Source organism: Oncorhynchus keta, chromosome 33 (assembly GCF_023373465.1).
Source record: "Oncorhynchus keta strain PuntledgeMale-10-30-2019 chromosome 33, Oket_V2, whole genome shotgun sequence".
In the NCBI taxonomy this organism is placed as follows: domain Eukaryota; kingdom Metazoa; phylum Chordata; class Actinopteri; order Salmoniformes; family Salmonidae; genus Oncorhynchus; species Oncorhynchus keta.
In genome coordinates, this window is record NC_068453.1 from 21,142,713 (window position 1) to 21,166,803 (window position 24,091).

General features: G+C 46.5%; 1 protein-coding gene across 1 annotated transcript in view; it reads right to left on the bottom strand.

The window, feature by feature from the left end:
- Positions 1–2,052: 2,052 nt before the first annotated feature.
- Positions 2,053–24,091, bottom strand: part of LOC118366373 (membrane-associated guanylate kinase, WW and PDZ domain-containing protein 2-like) — a 237,559-nt gene continuing 215,520 nt past the window's right edge. The window contains 10 exon segments of the mRNA XM_052491622.1: positions 2,053–6,041; positions 10,552–10,690; positions 13,285–13,428; positions 15,552–15,798; positions 18,504–18,738; positions 19,223–19,408; positions 20,123–20,392; positions 21,205–21,397; positions 21,769–21,884; positions 22,551–22,592. Of these exon segments, the coding sequence (XP_052347582.1) occupies positions 5,224–6,041; positions 10,552–10,690; positions 13,285–13,428; positions 15,552–15,798; positions 18,504–18,738; positions 19,223–19,408; positions 20,123–20,392; positions 21,205–21,397; positions 21,769–21,884; positions 22,551–22,592 (2,390 nt within the window). The 3' untranslated portion in view covers positions 2,053–5,223.

Below are 24,091 nucleotides of genomic sequence, written 5' to 3' on the forward strand. Positions count from 1 at the left end.
TGGCCCACGGCTGATTTTTTACTGAGGACAATACATCAGCCCCATCTTGCTTCTAGTTCAGCCTCTGGCTCTGCATCAGCAGGAGGGTTTGTCTGGGTTTCTCCTGTGGTGCCTCTCTCTCTCGGGCATTGGTCAACAACCGGTCGATCGCGAAAGCCTTGCCGTACATTTTTTTGTATTCATTTTGAGCTGTTCCCGTTAGATGTACTTGATTCAGCTGCCCTAGGGCCGGGAAGGAAAAGTGTTCCCATTGTCAACCATTTCATGTGTCTGAAGGTAGTACTCCGTCTACCTGGCAGCCCAGAGATCAAATCAAGAGCACCTATAGGTCTAACGCTGGCCAATCAGATAGATCAGAACATCAGCACATTGTGTCTGCGCAGTTTCCTCGAGCCATAGACTGTAAAAAGAAGCCTCGAACGCACAACAAAAATGATAATGTGAGATTTCAAAAGTTTTAAAACTAGACAACGAATACAGCTGCTGTTTTTTTATGAGTAAGTTAATGTTTAAATTGGTATTCAGCACTGTCAATACTTTGTTAAACATTTTTATAAGTCATTAAATGCGCGTTTCGATAAGGTCTCATTATTTGGCTAGTGTCTTTTTTAATATCGAGGAATATTTCACCTTCTCTGGTCATAGGAGTAACAACATGGATTGGAAGTAATGCAGTGCGACTTATATTTCGCCATCAGCTGGGAGACTGTGCCCCCTTTTCTCAGCGGAGTAGGACCATCTGATGGTCTGTCTGAGGGGAGGGTGGGAGCAGGTGAGGCTGCCTCTCACCCGAATCACCGCTGCTCCCACCCCCTCAGACGGACCATCAGATGCAGGCCATCAGTCCAGTAAAAAAAGAAGCACATTAGATCTCGGCTTGCATTTTGACTTAGAAAACGTTGGTGACCACTGCTCTAGGGTGTCTATTATCTCATCTACCGCCACCCTTTCTGCATACAAATAGCTGTCAGTAAGCCTCGCTTTATGAAAGGAACGACAATGCTGGTTTAGATCGGTGGCGACTCACGGGTGAGGTGGGTTTTCATTACATAAATTCCGCATTCGCAGGTGCTGATTCTTAACTCTTCTTGAACTGCACTGTTAGTTAAGGGCTTGTAAGCATTTCACGGTAAGGTCTACTACACTTGTTGTATTCGGCGCATGTGACAAATAGTTTGATTTGATTTGGTAGCTGTGACGTTAAAAAGTGAAGATTACAGAACTCAATAATTCTAGTCAAAATGCGCTGATTGAAAGGTCAAGAAATATCTAATCAAAATGTAATTACTTTCTCAAGTAAAGTACATTTACAAGACTTTCGCTAGTAAAGTACATTTACAAGACTTTCGCTAGTAAAGTACATTTACAAGACTTTCTCAAAGTAAAGTACATTTACAAGACTTTCGCTAGTAAACTCAAGTATGAGATAGATTTGATAAAAGATCTCTTGTCATGTACTTTTGCCAAAAATAATGGCAGACAAAGGTAGTTTAAGGCCAAGTGAACATGTTTGTTGTTCCTTAGCCTAACCAGTCAGATTGTGCATATCTCAAATAAAGTAGACCAGATTCGAGTGCCTATTAAAATCGCAGGAGGAATATTTGGAACAGGTTAAATAGGTTAAATAACCTATGCATTTATATATAAGAAAATGTTACGAAACGATGCAGAAAACCAAAAACGAGCCAACAATGCTCTCTAGTGGAAACAACAAGAATGTACAATAGCCATTTTGAAATCAGTGATTTGCCTTCTTTCCTTACACAGCATTGCCCTCATGTGGTTATAAGGTTGGGGAGATCCTGCTGTAAGTACCTCTGGGCAAGTTGAGTTGTTTTCACTTGGAACAAAACAGAAGCAAACAAGCCAAAACACGGAGGAACTATCCTGAACTTGTCCTATAAGAAACCTTTGTTTTTGTTGCAAAACGTTTTACTACGGACTGCACTAATGAATACACCCCCGGGCAAGCTGTTCACCTGCCATAAGGCCATCCATCAACTCGGTCACTCATAAATCAGTGACAGCTCGATCTTAATTGAATACTTTACACAGAGTCAAAATTTTATTTGACAGCATTTCAGAATATCATTACGGTAAACAAGATTTCTGCAAAAGTTAATATATCCATAGTGTTGCATTTCATAAAAATAGGTTGTTCACTTATAGTCTGGGACTATCCATAATAATACATTGAGTCATATTTATAATAGCGACACACCTGTACAAGGTCAATAACACAGCTAATAATAACACTACACAGTGATACCCTGCTGCATTAGGTAGCCTCAGGGGGTTCATGATTTGTACATGCCGTCAGTCTTCAACACACTCGCCGTTTTAGATATACCTATCTCTTCTGATCTGTCCATAGAAAAGTACTGATATTTGCCTCAATGGGGGACTGCTCTGACGAGAAAAAGCGGCGAACTGTGCAACGAAGGAAGGACATTCTTCCTTGTCTCTAGTCTACACAGAAGTCATGATAGGCTTAGTGATGAAGGTGCAGTATACAGTCAGGACTGGCCAGACACTATAGGAATGGTTGTGTGTGGGGTGAACACAGTGGCACTGTTCAAATGAATCCTTTCTTGAAGTAACCAGTGACACTTAACATGAATGAACATGTACCTGTTTTACATTATTATATACGTCTTTATTGTCATTTAACAGATGCTCTTATCCGGAGCAATTATGGCGAAGTGCCTTGCTCAAGGGCACATGGGTAGATTTTCCACCTAGTCGGCTCAGGATTCAAACCAGCAACCTTTAAGTTACAGGCCCAACGTTCTGAACCTCTAGGCTACCCGCTGCTTACTTACTTGAAGTAACCACTGTTCTTACACAATGTTAGAAAAGAGAGAAGGAAGAGAGGAAGGATGCATTGTTAAAGTATTCAAACAGGCCCAGACAGCAGCTGAGCCACAGACTCCTCTCTACTCAGGGTCAGTTCCCCAGCACAATTTATATGGCAATTCTCTGAACCACTTTGTGCTTTAAATAAGTATTTTTTCTTCTCGTAAATAGAAATTCCAACGGCCCCGAGCAATCACTCACCTCTCTCGTATCATTCCTATTCTGAAAGACTGTCTGCATTTCTTCCACCCGGGGGGCAGCTTTGTTCTGCCAATGTCGTCCTCTCTTTGCTGGATTGTTAGCTCGACACGGCAAATTACCACTCAAAAATCAGATGTCTGCAGAAACTAAAGGGGACACATTCGGATTGCTCCTTAATGACTTTTCTTTTATCGCCAAGAATGATTCTTGTGTCTGTCAATGATCATAATGTCTAGATGATTGTAGTCTCTCCACATCTCCATGTACAGTATAATAGTCATCAGAGCGGCAGATGAATTAGCTTCTGTGAGTCCCAGGGCCAGAGAGAGGGTTTGAGAGAGTTTAAAAAAAAAAAAAGAAAACTCTGCCTTAGTCATCGGATGACAAGGCGGTTCTGAGGGACGTGTGTGTGTGTGTGTGTGTGTGTCTAACTGTGTATCTGTGTAAACTGGTGACAGTAAAGTTCAGACAGAGCCACTGACAGAGCCTCCACTGTCTAGAGTTCCGAAGTTAATTGGGACACAATCTGGTAGAGAGAGATGTGTGTATATATATACAGTATATTAACGTAGCTGGCTATGTAGACGGCATCACTTAGAGACTAAACAAATGTGGAAATGAATATTCAAGACAGTTGTCAATTGTAATGTATAAATATGTGTCTTTGGGAGATAAAAGTGTTTCATGTCTTGTGTAAATGAACAGAGTTAAGTGAAGCCACAGACCATTAGACACATTGTGATGAATGAGCTCGTGACAAATGGCAATGTTTCTCTCTCTCTCTGATCCCCACCAGAAATACTAGTGTAGTTTCCTGCTTTCATACACTTGCCATATTTTCACCCAAACACGATTACACCATCTGTTAGAGATGTTCTGCCTAGACGTTTCGATATCTGACGATGAGATACCAACAGAACCCCACAAAGTTGTGGAACTATCTTCAATCTGTAAGGAAATTGAAAGATTTGCTAATGTTTTCTGATCAAATAAATACTGTGGGGTCTGTAAATATAGTGAACAAATTTCAACAATCAGATATAAAAACATGAATGTCCGTCATGGCACAGATGTATATGAATATTGGGACATTGGTATTGACTGTACGGTAGCAGCCTGGATTGAACCACATTCGTCTAGAGAGTGTTCTAGGTTCTTTAAGTCCATAACAGACCTCTCTGTCCATCTGTCCCTGATCGTAAGGCACTCTGCCCCGATATCCCATGAGCCTTCACTCTCTCCACCGGACAAACCTCAGCAAATTGCTTTGTTCGCGAAGCACAGTGAGGGGGAAATGTATCTCCTGTGACCCAACCGTTGATGATTCAAGCACGAACAGCCCTTAGAGTCCACTGCAGTCTCATAGAATGGGTCCACACAGACTAGAAATGCAATATCATAGGCTGGGCTGTGGAGTCATAAGGGAGTGTTGAAAAACGGTGTTGTGTTCCTTCACTCGTTGAGCTTATGAGGCGTCTCAGAACTACCATTGGCCCGACTAGGTATGCATTAGAGATGATCACGTCCCACATATTAATACTCATCATATAATAGATTTATTTCTATACCGTTTGATAGATTCCTCGGGATAGCTTCTTCAGTCTCGTACAGTCTCTTATTTAAGGCAAAGTTCCATTAATGCGTATACTCTTTTTCTAGTTCTGGTTTTCATTCTCTCTTTTCAAAATACACAAAAACAGGCAACCCCTCTTCAACATTCCTTTTCATAAAATAGACTCCGTTGTATAAAATAACTGCAGTGTCACAGTCAACCAATCGGTGAGTGGTTCAATTTGCATGTACGTCCTGGACTGGAGTGCTGTGGGGATTTGAGCACTTCCAAATGAACTTCCTGTATTCGAACCCCTTAACACTGCTCAAGGATCCCGTCACGCTACACACATTCTGCTTGGTTTCTTCTTGTTTTGAATTTTTAAGTGGATGCTTTCCAGTTCTTAAGGTGGTCGGTGTAAAATATCTCTCAAAATAATTTAGAGTACAATATAAATAAAAATGGTTCTCTAAAAACACATGGAGGAACCCCCCTTTACATCTGAGGTCTAGAGGGTGGGCTAGGGGAGGCAGGGCGAGGGGAGACAATGAAGGGGCTCGCCAGGCTTAGTGTAGCCCGGCCTGGGGGTCTGGTAGTGGGTATACTCCAAGGTGTTATCTGCTCACAGTGGACGTGCCCGAGCGCAGGGTGCTGGGCAGCTTGTCAGAGCCGGGGATCTTCCAGGGCCCAGGGGACACGGTGGCCTTCCTACCTGCTGCTGCGCTGCCACTGCTGGTGCTCTTGGTGGGGCGGCAGGGCCGGGTCTCTCCAGGGCCCCTCTCTGCCTCTCTGGGCCTGGGCTTCTCCTGCCCCGGCTCCCCCTGATGCCCGACACTAACGTCTGGGTGACTGCTGCTGCCGCTCTGAGTACCAGCACCGCTGCCGCCGTTCCCGTTAGAGTTTGTGTATGAGGGCTGGGAGTTTTTCGTCGGGGACTGTGTGGGTTCTCTTTTCCCGTGGGACGTGCTGCTGCTCTCCCCAGCTATCCTCTCCTTAGACCTCCCCCTGGAGGAGCTTTTGGGCTCCCCTCCCCCAGGTAGCAGCTCATCCCTCCCCACCGGCCCTCCGTCTTTGGGGCCGCTTCCTCTGCAGGTGGACCTGCCACCTTCTTTCTGCTTGGCCCTCCCACTACTGCAACCACTCCCACTGGGCTGGTCGCGGTCCCTCCTCCCGTGGCCGGTCTGATCCGGATTATGCGGCTCGGTCGAGGCCTTCCGGGGGCTCTGGGAGCGCTCCACCCTCCTGCTCTCTTGCGCCGCCGGCTCCCACGGGACCTCCTGCGGTGGCAGGCGAGCCAGGTCGGGGCCTGGGGGCTGCTGGGGCGGGGTCAGATGAGATGAGGGCGATGGCATGGTCAGAGTGTCTGGGGGCAGGGCTACTTCCGACAGACTTGGGGAGGCTGAAGGGCGTGCATCCCAGGGGGAGGTACTGTCTGCTGGGGCACAAACACACAGTTAGACATGGGAAAGGATAGTCTTAACAGTCAGGGGCGAATCCTACCTTCCGTTTACTTAGTCATGCATGGATGTCAATGGGAGACTGAGTGAAACGTTGACTTAAGTGGAAGTTCGCCCCATAGAAATATATCTATGAATCTATAGCTTTAACCAAACAACACACACCAAGCCAAAAAACACACCTCTAGTCTACATGGATGACAGCAGCCATATTGTAGCAATCACAACAATCAAACCCAGTCTTTGTGGTATGGGCTGCAAGTGAAATATCACTTCACTCCTATAAGTCACACACTGCAAGTTCACTTTTAGGCAGCATACATCTCAGTTCCCTAGCTCCCTTTAAAGCCTCAGCACTTCTAAGAAGTGGACAGAAAAATCACAAAACAGGTTTAATGGAATGGATGATGTGCTGAATCAGGCAGTGCTTCAGCCTGGCTCGGGAGAGAAAACCTGGAGGTTCGAGACTCCCCACCAGTGCTCTGGGCTGAGTAACCACGGTAGAGGCTAAACCTAGAGAGCTCTACCTTCTCCTGAGAGGCTGCTGCAGCTCACAAGGCCTGTTAGCTTCTCTCTCTGCATCGCTAAGCTAGCAGTCCCAGGGTTATCATTCACAAACAGGCAGGCAGGGAAGCCTCCAAGGAGGCTAGCGCCAATCGTCTAACTAGCAGGGGGAAAGAGGGAGGCTAGGCTAGCTCCATGAGGCCTCATTACAGACTAGATGGACTCCCAGACCAGCTAGGGAGGTCTGGTGATTGGAGATAGCTCAGTGAGCAGGCTCACAGTCGATGCAGGTGCCTGATGCGCTCTGAAACCCTGGACATTTCACACCAGCTCATTCTCCTACCCATCAGACACTGCTTGGTGTATTGAAGTGATGAACCATCTCCTGTGGAGGCTGTGTGGCCCAATAGGATTGTGGGAGGGAGTATGTGTGCTGAGCTAATGACTGCTGTCACCTTGGATACGGCTCTGTTTGTTCTAAGGGGTGGGGGCCCTGCTGACTGGATACAATATTAAAACAACCTCCACACTCTAGTACTCTACTCTGTATAAGGGGACACATGTACACATGCACTAATACACCCACACAATACACAGCATGCACACTTCCACATACTCACAAACGTCATGCACGCGCGCACACACATAGTATCATATTGTGTGGTACTAAATGTGGCAACCGTTTTTTATTCCACTTCATTACTTCATCAGGATGCAGTTTTTATAAGCTTTGAATTCTGTTTCCTCCGCAAAGTACTGTATAAACTAGCTGAAAATACAGAGCCGCTTTGCAAAATGTAGTTAAATACTCCGAAGCAGCGCATCAATCTCCATAAATACTACATCCTCTCAGTATACAGATAAACCTAGGCCTGTGAAACATCTACGTATCCACACAATCCCCCACATCCATGTTACAAATGGCTATTCCACTTTTATGTGACTGCTTTGCCCAGAACACACAGGTTGATAGTTGATATGAAAAGTGACGCTGGTGATTTAATATGGCGTCCTCTGGCTGACAGTGTAATGGGCTCATGGTGCCTATTTCACAGCTTTATGTCACCCGCGGGCAGGTAATAGAAAAACCCTTTCTGATGGAGTAAATGGGGGAGAGAGAGAGGGAGAGAGAGAGAGAAAGAGGGGGGGGAGACAGAGAGGGAGGGAGGGAGAGAGAGAAATAGATAACAAAAAATCTCTGTCATAAATGGCCTGGGAGAGTCCCCGACTGGGAGAGGAAATCAGAAGTCTCCTAGCAGTGAAGATGGAGACAGACAATACTATTTCCTATGTCTAAAGACCCTGGTCACCTGCCAAAGCTAAGTGCTGATGACTGTATTTCACAGTGGAGGCCTTGGCTGGCTGTGGAAGAGTCATGTGCAGTGCTAGCCTCAGCGCTAACTCACTACCCACAGGCCGGGAGTGTGACTCTCCGTTACAGAGGCCAAGGGAGAGTCTGACACATCACGATTTATTACCAAGTGGGCCGCTAGGTGCTGTCATTCCCTGAGGTGCTGGGGACATAAATGTCTGTTAGGGGCCTCAGCGTGCACCACGGTGGGATTTTATCACAGGAAATAGTCTGCCTATATATTTCTGACTAATCTATCTAGACGATAGTGGCTGTCAGTTTGAATCGCTATTTTGTAAAAGTTGGTTCATGGATCTTTCTAAATGTGTAATATGTATTATTGTGTGTACATACAGTACAATATTTCCATTGGGCTGGCCTGATGACCATGTGGACATATGCCACGTTCAAGACCCTGGGAACCTGGGAAAAAAAACTAACCTTGACTGGGAAAATTAGTTTTGAACAGTCAAACTCTGGCATCTTTATAAAGCTCAGAATTTCCGACCTGAAGATCAGTGACGTCATGATTTGACCTCGTTTCCCCCCCAGTTGTCTTGAGAGCCCTAATAGCTGAGGAACTAGGTTGATGTCACTGTGATTGAAGTGGAGAGGAGGAGCCAGTGTGTTCTGACCAGGAAGTCACAGCTGCAACACACGGCATGGGTACACAAAAATACACCGCACCACAAACCACGACACCAAGTAGAATTAGACTGGAACATGCAGATCGTCACAAACCGTGTCTTTAGAGTGGCCCATTAGGAAGAAATAGGGGGAGCCATGCTTGTCACTTTTCATGCACATGGAGAGACTGGAAGGTACCATTCCTAAGGAAAGGGGAGTAACAACCTATACCAATCATTAGGGTTAAACCAGACGCCTTGAAAGGAAGAGTTACACTATTGTTAGTCAAGAGAAAGACAAGTTTATCAGTGTTAAAGTATTAAGTAGAGAGAAAGACATTGCTATGGGTGAAGAAAATATCTACATGAGAAGATAGGCATGCCAGACATAAGCAGAGTTATAGTTATAAAGTTAATGTTTTTTGTAATATTTAGCCCATTTTATACCCAATTTCGTGATTACGAAATTGTCTCATCGCTGCAACTCACCAACGGGCTCGGGAGACGCGAAGGTCGAGGCATGCGTTCTCCGAAACATGACCCGCCAAACCGAGCTTCTTAACACCCGCCCGCTTAACACGGAAGTCAGCCTCGCCAATGTGTTGGAGCAAACACAGTTCACCTGCAGGCGCCCGGTCTGCCACAAGGAGTCGCTAGAGCGCGAAGAGCCAAGTAAAGCCCCCCCGGCCAAACCCTAACCCAGACGACGTTGGGCCAAACCCTCCCCTAACCCGGACAACCCTGGGCCAAACCCTCCCCTAACCCAGACGACGTTGGGCCAAACCCTCCCCTAACCAGGACAACCCTGGGCCAAACCCTCCCCTAACCCAGACGACGCTGGGCCAAACCCTCCCCTAACCCGGACGACGCTGGGCCAAATTCTCCCCTATCCCGGACGACGCTGGGCCAAACCCTCCCCTAACCCGGACGACGCTGGGCCAAACCCTCCCTAACCCGGACGACGCTGGGCCAAACCTCCCCTAACCCGGACGACGCTGGGCCAAACCTCCCCTAACCCGGACGACGCTGGGCCAAACCCTCCCTAACCCGGACGACGCTGGGCCAAACCCTCCCCTAACCCGGACGACGCTGGGCCAAACCCTCCCCTAACCCGGACAACCCTGGGCCAAACCCTCCCCTAACCCAGACGACGCTGGGCCAAACCCTCCCCTAACCCAGACGACGTTGGGCCAAACCCTCCCCTAACCAGGACAACCCTGGGCCAAACCCTCCCCTAACCCAGACGACGCTGGGCCAAACCCTCCCCTAACCCGGATGACGCTGGGCCAAATTCTCCCCTAACCCGGACGACGCTGGGCCAAACCCTCCCCTAACCCGGACGACGCTGGGCCAAACCCTCCCCTAACCCGGACGACGCTGGGCCAAACCCTCCCCTAACCCGGACGACGCTGGGCCAAACCCTCCCCTAACCCGGACGACGCTGGGCCAAACCCTCCCCTAACCCGGACGACACTGGGCCAAACCCTCCCCTAACCCGGACGACGCTGGGCCAAACCCTCCCCTAACCCGGACGACGCTGGGCCAAACCCTCCCCTAACCCGGACGACGCTGGGCCAAACCCTCCCCTAACCCGGACGACGCTGGGCCAAACCCTCCCCTAACCCGGACGACGCTGGGCCAAACCCTCCCCTAACCTGGACGACGCTGGGCCCAACCCGGACGACACTGGGCCAAACCCTCCCCTAACCCGGACGACACTGGGCCAATTGTACGATTTCCGCACTGCATCTCAGGATCAATCCCAGGCAGTAGTGATTCCACAACACTGCGATGCAGTGCTTTAGACCACTGCGCCACTCGGGAGGCCCGAGTAAAGAATAATCTATAGACGTAATCATTTTAGAAGTGTGTGTGTGTGTGACTTTTAAAATGTGATTATAGTGTTAGAAGGTAAGCAGGTGTATTTGAGTGTGTTACAGCTGGATTAGCCTTGGCCTGGGGAGGGGTAAACAACAGGGTTCGAGGGACAGAATGGAAACCCACCATACTCTGGGACCTGCCCTGTGCCTCTCTTCAGGAGCAGACGTACCCGCCGGCCCCCTGACTTGATGAGCTCGATGGCCCGGGTGTGGGTCATGTCCCTGGTGGTGTCCCCATTGATCTCAATGATCTGGTCCCCTACCTGGAGAGGAGGAGAGACAACACAGTGAGAGAGAGAGCAATAAGATAGATAGATAGATAGATAGATAGATAGATAGATAGATAGATAGATAGATAGATAGATAGATAGATGTCCCCGCTGTTTGTGTGTGTATGTGCATGAAATCCTGTTGCCATGCAGAAACTGCACAGACAATAAATAGACAATTGACCACTGTGACAGTAACCTCTAAATCACCAACCCACTGAGCAACCTGTGTTACATAAACATGCGTTACATTGCGTGGCAAGTTCACACCAATTCCCTGATTAGATGAACAAATTATGGAAGAACGCTGGCACACACTGCCGCAACCACCAACGCAATTATTTATTGGCAGGCCTCTGAGATAAGCACACACACTACGTATTAAAGCACAAAATTAACGAGGCAAATTTGTTGTGGATCACAATTTATTAGGATCAATGTGTATCTATAAATCATAGTGGTGCAGAGGGATCAGAGCGGCCAGTGTAAAGCTCTAATCAGAATTAGCACTCATGAATGTGATGTCAGTTGTCATTAATTCCTGCAGCCCGTTTTATAATGTCATTTAGATTGAATTATGGCAGACAGACTCTTCCCTGCAGGGGGGCTGAGACTAAAGAGGATACCTGAATACCAATGTCCTGGGCTTTGTTCATTACGTACCAAACGGAAGAAAATGGACTGAAACAAGGAGGGTGTTCCTGAATCCGTCCAATAAGAAACAGTTGTTTACGATATCCGTTGCAAAACGTATTCCTAATGAATATGGCCCAGGACATTAGCAGCTGAAGATCTGGTAGTAACCTATTCATTTCACTAATTAGACTACACCTCCCTTCTAGCACTACAGTGAAAAGGTTGTGACCTCTCTATGTTTACAACATCATGGTCGGAGGCCAATTGTACAGGCATATCCCCTGAAAGATCTCACTAACACACTTCCTTCACTTGGGAATTGGGACCAGTGCCCTCTTGACTGATAGTGTAGGAGACCACGTGCTGCGGCGCCAAATGTATAAACCAATTACTGTAACAAATGGAAAAGTCCTCTGCTAATAGTGGAAGTAATTTGAAAGCTGAGGAGAGAGAATCCGCCCGGCAACAGAGAGAGAAGGGGAGTCATTAAGTGTTATTAGGATGATCTGAGCGGAGCTGGGCAGCCCGTCCATCTACACCTTCTGACAGTTTGTGAATGGCTGAGGCCGGTCTGAGTCATTCCCCTTTAAATGGATGGGAAGTGACTGGGTGTGGATGAGAGAATTGAACCCCAAGCCAACAGCAGTAGTATGACCTCCAGATGAAGCATGGTTATCCTTGGATTGTCTCTCCTCTAGATGCTATCTCGAGTCCAGCCAAGCTTACTAAGGCTGTGTCTGAAACAGCACCCTATTGCCTATATAGTGCACTTTAGACCAGAGCCTGAGCCTTAGTCGTGTAAAAAGTAGTATAGTATATAGCCAGCCGGCCGGCCCATCCCAGTTCATTTCAACAGCGGTGTTAGATGATCCTACCTTTCCCCCTCGACCATTCATCTCCCCATGATCAGAGTTCAAACTGGGCCTGTGTGTGGCGGACTGCAGAGTTTGAGTGGGCCTTTAAAACTGTGATTACTGAAGGATAAATCACAATACCGGCCCGGGCGTGGGAGAGACGAGGACCGCTAGCTATCCCTCATCCCCAGTCGATGGGTTTGGGCCTGGGCCCGCCGAGCTGCATTTACCTCGCCATGGCGGAGTGAGAGTAGTATCCCTACGGGCCGTTTTACACACATCTCTGACAGGTTCATTACAGATAATGAACGCTATTGGCCCACACTAGGGAGATTGGGCAGAGAGAAAAGTGTGACGGGTAGGAGACGATCAAGATACTTTAGGAGATATAGAACAACTGCTATGACAGACTTATAATGTACTCTTTGATATCGGAAAAGTAAAGTGAGATTTCTGTATCTTTTACGCCATAAAGTGGTCAGAGTCACCCTGGATGAACATAGCAGGCTACAAGAACATATACAGCTGTTGAGAGAGAGTGACTCATACTTTGACAGAGGTGATGGAAGGAAGGTGTGAACTTGGGGAAAAACTAAAAGCTTGGCACGCTCGGCATCTTTTTACAAAGAGTACTACATTTGAACGTCAATTTAGAAAATAATTGTCTTTTTGTTGTTGTTAAACAGATGGTGACCGGCAGATAGTACCCTCTATCCCTGAAGAGAACATTACGAAACGGACAAAAGTTGAAAACTATTCATGGTTAAAAGCAGCCATCCTTTAATTATTCATCTGAATGTTCATAGTACCTAATGTATTATTGACTAGAGAAACGTTTCTGCTGCCAGTAAACCCACTAACCCAGCAGGTGTCAAAACGTCCCAAATCCTTCACACACTCAGCCACACTGCATTAGCAGATTATTTTCTTACAGGGCTTAAAATGGAAATTTGCTGCCAAGATAATCATCAGACAATTAAGACTAGCAAATAATAATGATTAATATCCCACTAAACCAGCGTTGGGAGAGAAGCTACTGTAAGTATGTTGAGGGGAAGTGTTAGTTCAGCGCAGGATGTGACATCGTCATCAGCCTACCCTCATCCTCCCGTTGCGGATGGCGGGTCCGTCCTCGGCCAGTCGCAGGACAAACAGGTCCATTTTGTACTCCCTCCCTCCACGGATACTGAAGCCAAACCCCTTCACACTCTTCTCCAGCTCCACGGTGAAGAAGTCAAAGTCCTGGAGAAAGAGCAGGACACATTCAGACAACAGGCAGTAAGAACCAGGGAGGAGGGGAAGGAGCAGGACACATTCAGACAACAGGCAGTAAGAACCAGGGAGGAGAGGAAGGAACAGGACACATTCAGACAACAGGCAGTAAGAACCAGGGAGGAGGGGAAGGAACAGGACACATTCAGACAACAGGCAGTAAGAACCAGGGAGGAGGGGAAGGAACAGGACACATTCAGACAACAGGCAGTAAGAACCAGGGAGGAGGGGAAGGAACAGGACACATTCAGACAACAGGCAGTAAGAACCAGGGAGGAGGGGAAGGAGCAGGACACATTCAGACAACAGGCAGTAAGAACCAGGGAGGAGGGGAAGGAGCAGGACACATTCAGACAACGGGCAGTAAGAACCAGGGAGGAGGGGAAGGAGCAGGACACATTCAGACAACAGGCAGTAAGAACCAGGGAGGAGGGGAAGGAGCAGGACACATTCAGACAACAGGCAGTAAGAACCAGGGAGGAGGGGAAGGAGCAGGACACATTCAGACAACAGGCAGTAAGAACCAGCGAGGAGGGGAAGGAGCAGGACACATTCAGACAACAGGCAGTAAGAACCAGGGAGGAGGGGAAGGAACAGGACACATTCAGACAACAGGCAGTAAGAACCAGGGAGGAGGGGAAGGAGCAGGACACATTCAGACAACAGGCAGTAAGAACCAGGGAGGAGGGGAAGGAACAGGGCACATTCAGACAACAGGCAGTAAGAACCAGGGAGGAGGGGAAGGAGCAGGACACATTCAGACAACAGGCAGTAAGAACCAGGGAGGAGGGGAAGGAGCAGGACACATTCAGACAACAGGCAGTAAGAACCAGGGAGGAGGGGAAGGAGCAGGACACATTCAGACAACAGGCAGTAAGAACCAGGGAGGAGGGGAAGGAACAGGACACATTCAGACAACAGGCAGTAAGAACCAGGGAGGAGGGGAAGGAGCAGGACACATTCAGACAACAGGCAGTAAGAACCAGGGAGGAGGGGAAGGAACAGGGCACATTCAGACAACAGGCAGTAAGAACCAGGGAGGAGGGGAAGGAGCAGGACACATTCAGACAACAGGCAGTAAGAACCAGGGAGGAGGGGAAGGAGCAGGACACATTCAGACAACAGGCAGTAAGAACCAGGGAGGAGGGGAAGGAGCAGGACACATTCAGACAACAGGCAGTAAGAACCAGCGAGGAGGGGAAGGAGCAGGACACATTCAGACAACAGGCAGTAAGAACCAGGGAGGAGGGGAAGGAACAGGACACATTCAGACAACAGGCAGTAAGAACCAGGGAGGAGGGGAAGGAGCAGGACACATTCAGACAACAGGCAGTAAGAACCAGGGAGGAGGGGAAGGAACAGGGCACATTCAGACAACAGGCAGTAAGAACCAGGGAGGAGGGGAAGGAGCAGGACACATTCAGACAACAGGCAGTAAGAACCAGGGAGGAGGGGAAAGAGCAGGACACATTCAGACAACAGGCAGTAAGAACCAGGGAGGAGGGGAAGGAGTAGGACACATTCAGACAACAGGCGGTAAGATCCAGGGAGGATGGGAAGGGCATCAGTCATCATCACAAAAGCTAATGGCCATGTGTATTAATATAGCCTGGTTAAACCAGACTGAATGCTGCGCTCACCATTGTTTAACTCAGTGCAGCGTTCAGTCTGGTTTAACCAGGCTAGAATTACCACATCTTCCTCGTTAACCTCTCTGCCTGAACTACTGTTTCTTGCGTGTCAATGCCCATATATTTCAGTTGAATGTATTTATTTTATTGTTTATTTAACTAGGCAAGTCAGTTAAGAACAAATTCTAATTTACAATGACGGCCTACACCGGCCAAACTCGGACGACGCTGGGCCAAATGTGCACCGCCCTATGGGATTCCCAATCACGGCCGGTTGTGATACAGTCGGGATTCGAAACAGGTTGTCTGTAGTGACGCTTCCAGCACTGAGATGCAGTGTTTTAGACCGCTGCGCCACCTGGGAGACCCATTTTTGACGGCTTTACATGCTTATAATAAAAGCAAAATGTACATTTTCAGATATCACAGGTCAATATTGTATTGATGAGTAAAGTATCTAACCTGGTAGACTTGTGGCATCTGTGGCTGGATCTGTCTGTAGTCGTGGGGCACAGGCATAGGGAAGTGCCTGGGGTCAGTGGACAGCTGTCTGTAGTCCATCAGAGGAGGGTGTCTGTAGTCCAGGGTGGGTGGCTGGCGGTAGTCTGCTACAGGAGGGTGTCTGTAGTCCAACGGGGGCTGTCTGTAGTCTGTGAATGGAGGCTGTCGGATGTCCGGTTTTACATCCTGCCTCGCTTTCACCTCTGACCTGTAACTAACCAACCAATCAAGTTAAAGGAAAATTTCCCACTGGGCATAAACTGGTTGAATCAACGTTGTTACAACGTAATTTGTCAATTTATTGTCAAATACATTGGATTTGAAAAACGTAATCAATGTAAACTGCTGTTTTGAGGGTGAAATTTCAACCACGTAGATGATGGTGTCATGGTAACCACAATTCAACGTAGACATACCTATGTTGAATTAGTACCTTTAAAACAGTGTTCAGCTCTTCAAAACAACAGGCTGGGCAGCACCTCCTACTGGAGAATTTATATATCTACAGCTACCCTTTAGTCTCCCACCTAGGGTTTTAACCAAGCCCCACCCTGCTTAGATATGATATTTATCAGTGACTATTACCATGATGCTATCTTGAGAATGATTGTTTTGAGATCTCACTTAAAAACTAAATAGATTTGCTGTTGCTATCAAAGTCATTCCAAATGGAAGGTTTCACAGAGAAAATGACATGTGACCATACTTTATCACTCATATAACATCAATGAGACTATTTCGGCCTATATAGCATTTGCAAAGTCATCGACAGCCATTGTTTCAATTCAACCCAGAATTCATCTATAAATAGACAATACAATAGGGTTTCAGGGCCCAGGGTTTCAAGCACTGGTTGATTTTAAATGGAATGATATTTAGTGATATTGAATTGTGTTTAGTTGTCAACACAACCAAATGTCAACGTTTGAAGGAGATGTCTCTTTTTTTTCTGTGTGTGTTTTTTTTCTGTGGAATTTTACCCCTTTTTGCCCCCAATTTTGTGGTATCCAATTTTTCTTATTTTTAGTAGCTACTATCTTGTCTCATCGCTACAACTCCCGTACGGGCTCGGGAGAGACCAAGGTTGAAAGTCATGCATCCTCCGATACACAACCCAACCAAGCCGCACTGTTCCATATGTGCCACTGACTTAGTCTGGCTTTAATTACAGATTGTCTACAAATTAATCATTGATATGTTGGATTCGTGTCTCCATCTCAACGAAATATGTAAATGAACACAACAATCAAAGTTAAAGAATAGGACTAAATCAAATCCAACTTTATTTAAAGTGCATTTAAAGTTTGATTTGAATGAGTCCTATTCTAACTTTTATTGTTATGTTGAAAATCAAACACAAAAACAATAAACAATGAATAGCATATTAACTTGTTGACAAGTCTAACAAATGATATGTTGGATTCATGTCTCTAAATCAACCAAAAATATAAGTTAAAGAAGGGGATTAAGCCAGTGGCTCAGATGGAACTATGCAATCAGTAGATACATCTCAATTAAATGTTGGTATGTCAACCAAACAATTGAATATAGCCTAAATTAAGGCTATCGTACAAACTTGGCCACATTGAGATTGAGAAACTCTAAAATCCTTCTTATGAAACATGCATGTTCTAGATAGCATGAATAGGTCGTCGCAGGTCTCTGGAGATCTTTACTATTACTGAAATAATCTGTGCAGCACCTTGTGCAGCACCTTGAACAGCACCATGTATTTAACAGGTAATCTCAACTGCAATCCAGGTCATTTGGTTCTGCTATTAGATGAAACACAGTGATAACACATTAATCTGTTGTATAAATTAACTAAATATCTGGCATTGTATTTCCATTAGAACTTTGCTGTGCTTTTAAATGGTTGAAAGCGCAGTGAGGCATTTCAGTGAAAACTAAACCGAAAATCTGACATTGTTTTTCCATTGGAATTTGGTTGTGCTTTTTTCGATGGTTGAATGCCCAGTTGAACTAACTTTTGGATGTCATTTTGAGTGGGTGAATATTTCGTATGTTGTCATCTCATTGATCAAGTTCTCAACTAAATATGACCTAATTACCAACGTTGAAATGATGTAGTGTGCCCAGTGGGTTATCACTACAAGCATTTCATATGAATGTAATGAGTAATGGTAATGCTCTCTGAACCAATTCATGTCAAATTCTAAGTTATTTACAAATACCTTGTTTGTTACAATCAAACTACCTTTGAGACAAGACTCTAGTGGTGGTAAGTGAAATCCTTTTTTTGAACCACACGAAAAGACACTCAGTCTTTTACAGAGTTGGCAATAAATAAGAGTACTCAGAGAGTTTGGGAATTCTCCAGAGCAGGAGAGAAAGGACAATGACAGGGTACACTTTGGGCCCCCTGTAAGAGCTTGATGAAATATTCAGCGTAGGTCTATAAAGAAGCTATTTAGGTCAATAATTCAGGAGTCCGTAAGAGTTAAGTGATGTTATACAACAAACTGGAGACAGGGAGAGAATACCTCGCTCTCACCTGTAATTCCCTTAGGAATAGTGCTTTTACCCCAGAGATTAAAAAAAAAGATACTACCGTGCTGTATAAGATATCTGGGACTTCCACAGCATTGGGACCAGCAGACAGTACAATACTGAGGAAGCCCTAAAGATTACATGATCAACTATCTTAAACCATTTCACTACATAGGAAATGATAGAGCACTCAAATGCTGCACATCTTAAATCGAATCAAATGATATTGGTCACACACATATTTAGCAGATGTTATTGTGGGTTTAGCGAAATGCTTGTGTAAATTATGGCCCTATCCTGGCGGATCAATATTTAGAACTGGGCTGGGTGCTATGGATTGGCGGGTGTGTTTTTAAGCAGTGTGCGTCTGTCTGTGTGTGTGTGACCATCCGGTTGCCGTACCTGCTGTCGTGGGTGTAGATCTGGGGTGGGGGGGCTGGGGTCTGTGTGATGGGACTCTGGTGGGTCAGGGAGCTGGGCTGGGTGACTGCAGGGCTGGGCTGGGTGACAGCAGGGCTGGGCTGGGTGACAGCAGGGCTGGGCTGGCCCACGGTGGGACTGGGCTGGGCCTGAGGACTGTGCTGCTGGGTCACTGCTGGGCTCTGTTTCTGTGAGCTAGGGGCTGACGGGCTCAGCTCTGAAACACAGACAGACGTGTCAGACACAGTGACAGATAGATACACACCACAGTTTAGACTATGCTAACAGAGCCACATTAACATAATACACGGTGCATCTACTTCAAAGAACTGTCAGTACAATGCTGTAATCTACAGTAGATGCTCGCATTACCAAGAAACATCCATGAAGCATTAGAAGATGGTGACAGAAACCGACTCACTAGACAGTTCGTTCTCCCAAACAGACATATCACTCGCTGATCCACACAAATTATGCCTTAGCCAGAGATGGAACAACCTCCTTTAAAAAAGGGATGTAAAACGGTCTGTACAGTAAGACAACGTGCTGCATTTAAGATGACAAACAGTTTTAACAACAGTCCCTGAAAATCCCCCCACATCTACAGTATACAGTTCTCTGCTGACCCCTTGGTCCCCCCATTATCTCCATTCTAGTGACCGTTGTCGTCCGTCCCGTCCCCCGTCCCCCGTCTCACTCACCTTCCTGTGGTATGATCCGGAGGGTGACGCTGAGGCCGGCGTCCTTGATGAGCTTAACGATGTCGGCGTGGGGCATGTTGATGATGGACTGGCTGTTCACCGCCAGGATGCGGTCACCCACCTTCAGTTTGCCACAGCGGTCCGCCGGGCTGCCGTCGATGATACGCCCAATCTTATGGGGCACGCCTGGGATGGGAGGAGAGGCGGAGGACAATACACACAGAGTGAGAGACACACAGATATGGTTAGTTGAGGATGGGTCTGAGTTCAGGCTAATCTTACTGGTTGGATGCTTTCTTTCCATCTCTCCCTCTCTTCTTTCTATCTATGTTGCTCGCTCTTTTCACATTTCTCCCGCCCCCTCTCAGCTTATGTAAGACAGCTGGCTGTATGCATGGCGAGTGTGGGCAGGGTACTAAAAGGCGACGCGGCATACTGGAGCCTAGCTACCTCAGATCTGAGGGATTGATACAGTCAGGAAACCATTTGGAATTGAGACGGGATGGTTAGAGGAGGAGTACATGGTTCAAAAATAGAGGTGGTACATTTTTTTATATAGTTGTGACCTCTTCGCAGACCTCTTCCTCTCAGAAATTTTTGTCAAAATGGATTTGGTTTTCTCTGCTTGGAACGGCCGTATCTGCTGGACTAAAATGCATTAAAACTCAAGAGCATAATAATATGCGAAGCCTTCCCTTTTAAGGTGAAATTGCCATAAGGCAGTACATTTGTAATGTAAACAACCCATGGACAAGCAATGACTCACTCGCTCACTCACTCACTCACTCACTCACTCACTCACTCACTCACACACTCACTCACTCACTCACTCACTCACTCACTCACTCACTCACTCACACACTCACACACTCACACACTCACACACAGAGCAGCACTCACTGATGGTGGCGGCGGTCTCGGGCCGGTTGAGCGAGCTGATGATGACGAATCCAAACCCTTCACTCTCCTTGCGGTGGATAATGACATCACTCGGTGGCTGCTGCACGCTGGAGGTCGGCTCTCCGTCTGTGGTGCTACCTGTAACCATGGCGTCAGTGGGTGGGGCTGCGTTGTTGCCAGGATACGTGACATTGGTGAAGTCGCTGCGTGGGGAGCTGTGCTGGGTGGACACAGAGCCGGGGCTGCGGCCGTTCTCTGGACACGGCTCTCCTGTGGGGGGGTAACAGAGAGCTGAGTTAACCTGCTCTGCTCTGCTCTCCACCACACCACACTGCAGCCCAGCAAAGCAGCACAGCACTCATCAATGGACAAAGACAGGCCCTGTCTGGACTGGCTATCAGATCAGAGAAAGGTCATGGTTTCTCTCACACCACCAAAGATCTTTTTAATCCAAAAGAAAACCTCCATTGAAGATATCTGTAGATACAATCGCTAAGAACTAAGACTCCCTCAAAACCAAGATGTCATGTTAGAATTCATTACATCTCCTTCAATGATCAAAGTTGAACTGAAGACAGTGAGACCTCTAGGAGAGACAAGAGTCTTGACACCTCCAAAAGTGTTACTTTGAATCAAACGTTCGAGGGATGAAAGGCAAGACCACGGACGACACGGATGAGACAGACAGCCTTTCATGACTGGAGACGGAAGGAGAAGAGGGAGACAGAGGAGGGGAGACGGGATCTCACCAGGGTGGCTGTGCTCTCCTCCCCAGGCACCAAAGGCAGCCGGAGCGTAAGCTGACATAAGGGAATGGGGAGATCTGAGGGGGGAAGGTGTGTGTAGAGGGCTGCTACACTCATCACACAGCAGGCTCTTGCAGCTCTACAATTCAAGGTACAATACAACAGCCGGACTCCACATAAGGCCAGAGAAAGGAAGACTATCAGGCCTTCTTGGGGTAGGATGAATTTTTACCCTAGAGGATGATCTAAGGTCAGAGTTCCGTTTTCCTCCCTAATGATTAGGATTAGGAGTTTTCAGTAAACTGATCCTAGATCTGTCCCCTCCCATATTCTCACCTGGGCCCTGTAGCCTCCTCCTGATGGTGAGGTTGACCTGTCCATTGCGGGCGGCGCCGTGCATCAGGTCGATGACGTAGCGGTGGGGCTTCCCCGCCACCGGGATCCCGTCCACGAAGATGAGCTCATCGCCTGGCCGCAGGCGCCCGTCTCTGTCTGCAGGGCTCTTCTCTATGATGGCCCCAATCAGAATCTGTTTATGGGAACCAGACCAATCAGAACGCATGGAGAGCTAGGGGTTAAAAAGTCGGTTGACCGATCAGAGGGCTGGATTCAGAAAAGGACTACATTGAAACGATATGTAGCCATGGTCAAGTGGACAAGAAACATGCAGTGAGTAACTGTATGTGAAATGACATGTATAAGTGGTTGTTATGTCAGTGGTGCTTATGAATAAATACGTGGCTCCATGTTTGCGCTGAGTGTTACTCTACAGACAATTAACCAGTAACCATCCACAGCAGTATCACCAGTCTCTCAGTCAGTCAGGGTTCAGGGTTAGATATGCGTGTCGTGGGTTAGAGAGGAGAAAATGACAGGGTTCCACGCCCATCTCATACGAGCCTTCTCACGGGTGTCCGGACTCACAGGCTGACCCGCCTCGTCTCCCCCAAGGATGCGGAAGCCGAAGCCGGACTTCTGCCTCCTCAGGTGGACCTCCACCTCCTGGTACTCTGCCCCTGGGGTCAAGGAACAGACAACACCTGTGACACGTGTTGACCTTGGAGTGCCTCAGTCTAATGTCTAATTTATGTGAAGCCAGAGGATTGTTGATCACATATTGTGGAAGTTAACACATTAAATTAAAGGCACTGTTATTTCTGTGTTTTATATAATATTGTACAACACCTGATAGAACTAACACTGTTAAAGTGTGATTTAAAAAAAAAAAATCAGTGTTATTTCCTGGTAGTTGCTTGTTGAAAAGAATCGACACAGGACCCTAATCAGCAGGTTTGCATGGGCGGGAGTTTCGGCTTTCCATGGTGGCATCAATGCGGTTAATTGGTTAATAGACCAATAACAAAGAGAGTTCCAAACTTCTCTGCCAATAACAGCAAGTTATCAGTTTTCCCCTCTCCACTCAAATCAGACAGTTCTTGCTTAAGTCTTGCGTGAGATTGTTTTTTGGGCTAAAAAGCCAATTTTAATGGAAATCTATTACAGCAAGGCACTTATTTGTTACCCAGAAATGATTTGATATTGATATAAAACGGCTGTATTGGGCCTTTAATGCATTGCAAATTAAATTAAAGGTTTCATTAAAAAATACATTAAAAAAAGACCATTTAGAATAATCCCTATTCCTGCCTGTGGACAGTCTTCTTCAGGGCCAACGTACATACCTGAGTGGTCCACAGAAAAGATGGTCCGTGGCAGGCCTGGCTCTGTGTGGGAGAGGGAGATTGAGGGAGCACCCATAAACAATAATACAACACACATACTGTCTTACAACTGTCTCACTCAGAGCAGACTACTAAAAAGACTGAGACTAGAGCAAGACAGAAAACGACTTGCCTCAGCATATTGTCTGCACAGAGTTCCTACATCATCCATTACACTGTGGAAAAGAAGTGCTTTGGGCTTGTAATACAGCTATCTTTTTATTTACAGTATTTGTTACGGGAGCAGAAACTCATCTGCAATCAGGCCTTTATTGGAAAGCAGAATGATTTGTGGCATAGTGATATTCATTACCCTGAAAACCCTTTCCTATGAAATGAAGTAGAGCGGGTCAAAGTGACTGTGATGAGAAATGGGCTCTATTTACAGCATGTTTAATCATGGAGACCAGTGTCCGCTGGGATACCAGAGGAATTAATTGAGGAAATAAAGGTGGAGGATGACACATAAGGACTGAAAAGTCTTACCACGGAACCCATATACAGTGTTTTAAGTTTATATTAAATAAGATTGCTGGAAAAAATACTCATAAATGTTGGCAAAAGATAAGGACAGAATGACCTTGCTGGCCAGAGGATGATTTTGGTATATTCCAGACTGTGTTACAGTTTACATAAAGTACACAATTCATAAATCTCCATCCAACTCCAGCTCTCTCACATGCAATGGGGTCTCTTGGTTCCCTACTAGAATAAAGGCATCTAATTACAGATGTAGGATCTTAATTTGATCACTCTTTTGTTGCTGATAATTTTCCTACACAGCAGGAAATATAAACTTGTAGTGTATTCAAGCTTAAAAAGGCTTCTAAAGTTTGTAATATATATTGTTTTATCAACCCCTACATTCTTTTCCATGAATTATAACCTATTTCCTGTTGCTGCATGATTATCTTCCAGCTGTATCCTTATCAACATTCAGTGGAAGCTACACTGACTTGTCTATGGTTGTGAGGTATGGGTGCATTTTCTTCTCTAACAGCCTGCATTGGTCTCCCGGCTATATTGAGAACAGTCCTAGTTAGATAAGGTTACTGAAAAATACCAATGTTCATGACCTAGAACTCTCACACCACTGAAGGAAACAAGGAAAGTGTTCCTAAAAGTTGCCTTGTGCCTCAACCCTGTTAATCTGACTGACCAACAGTCTGCAAGTGTAGCCTAGCAGCGAACAGCACTTTGGGGGCTTGTTACACAAAGGGAAGCAACACTAAACTGAACACGGGACTAAAGGAGAGTAAAGGAGAGAAAGAAACAGAGAGAAGAGAGCAGAGAGAGAGAGAGGGAGAGAGAAAGAGAGAGAAATGCAGATAGAGAGAAGGAGAGGAAAGCTACAGAAAAAGAGAGAGAGAGAGAGAGAGAGAGAGGGAGAGAGAAAGAGACCGAGAGAGGGAGAGAGAAAGAGAGAGAAATGCAGATAGAGAGAGGGAGAGGAAAGCTACAGAAAAAGAGAGAGAGAGAGAGGGAGAGAGAGAGAAAGAGAC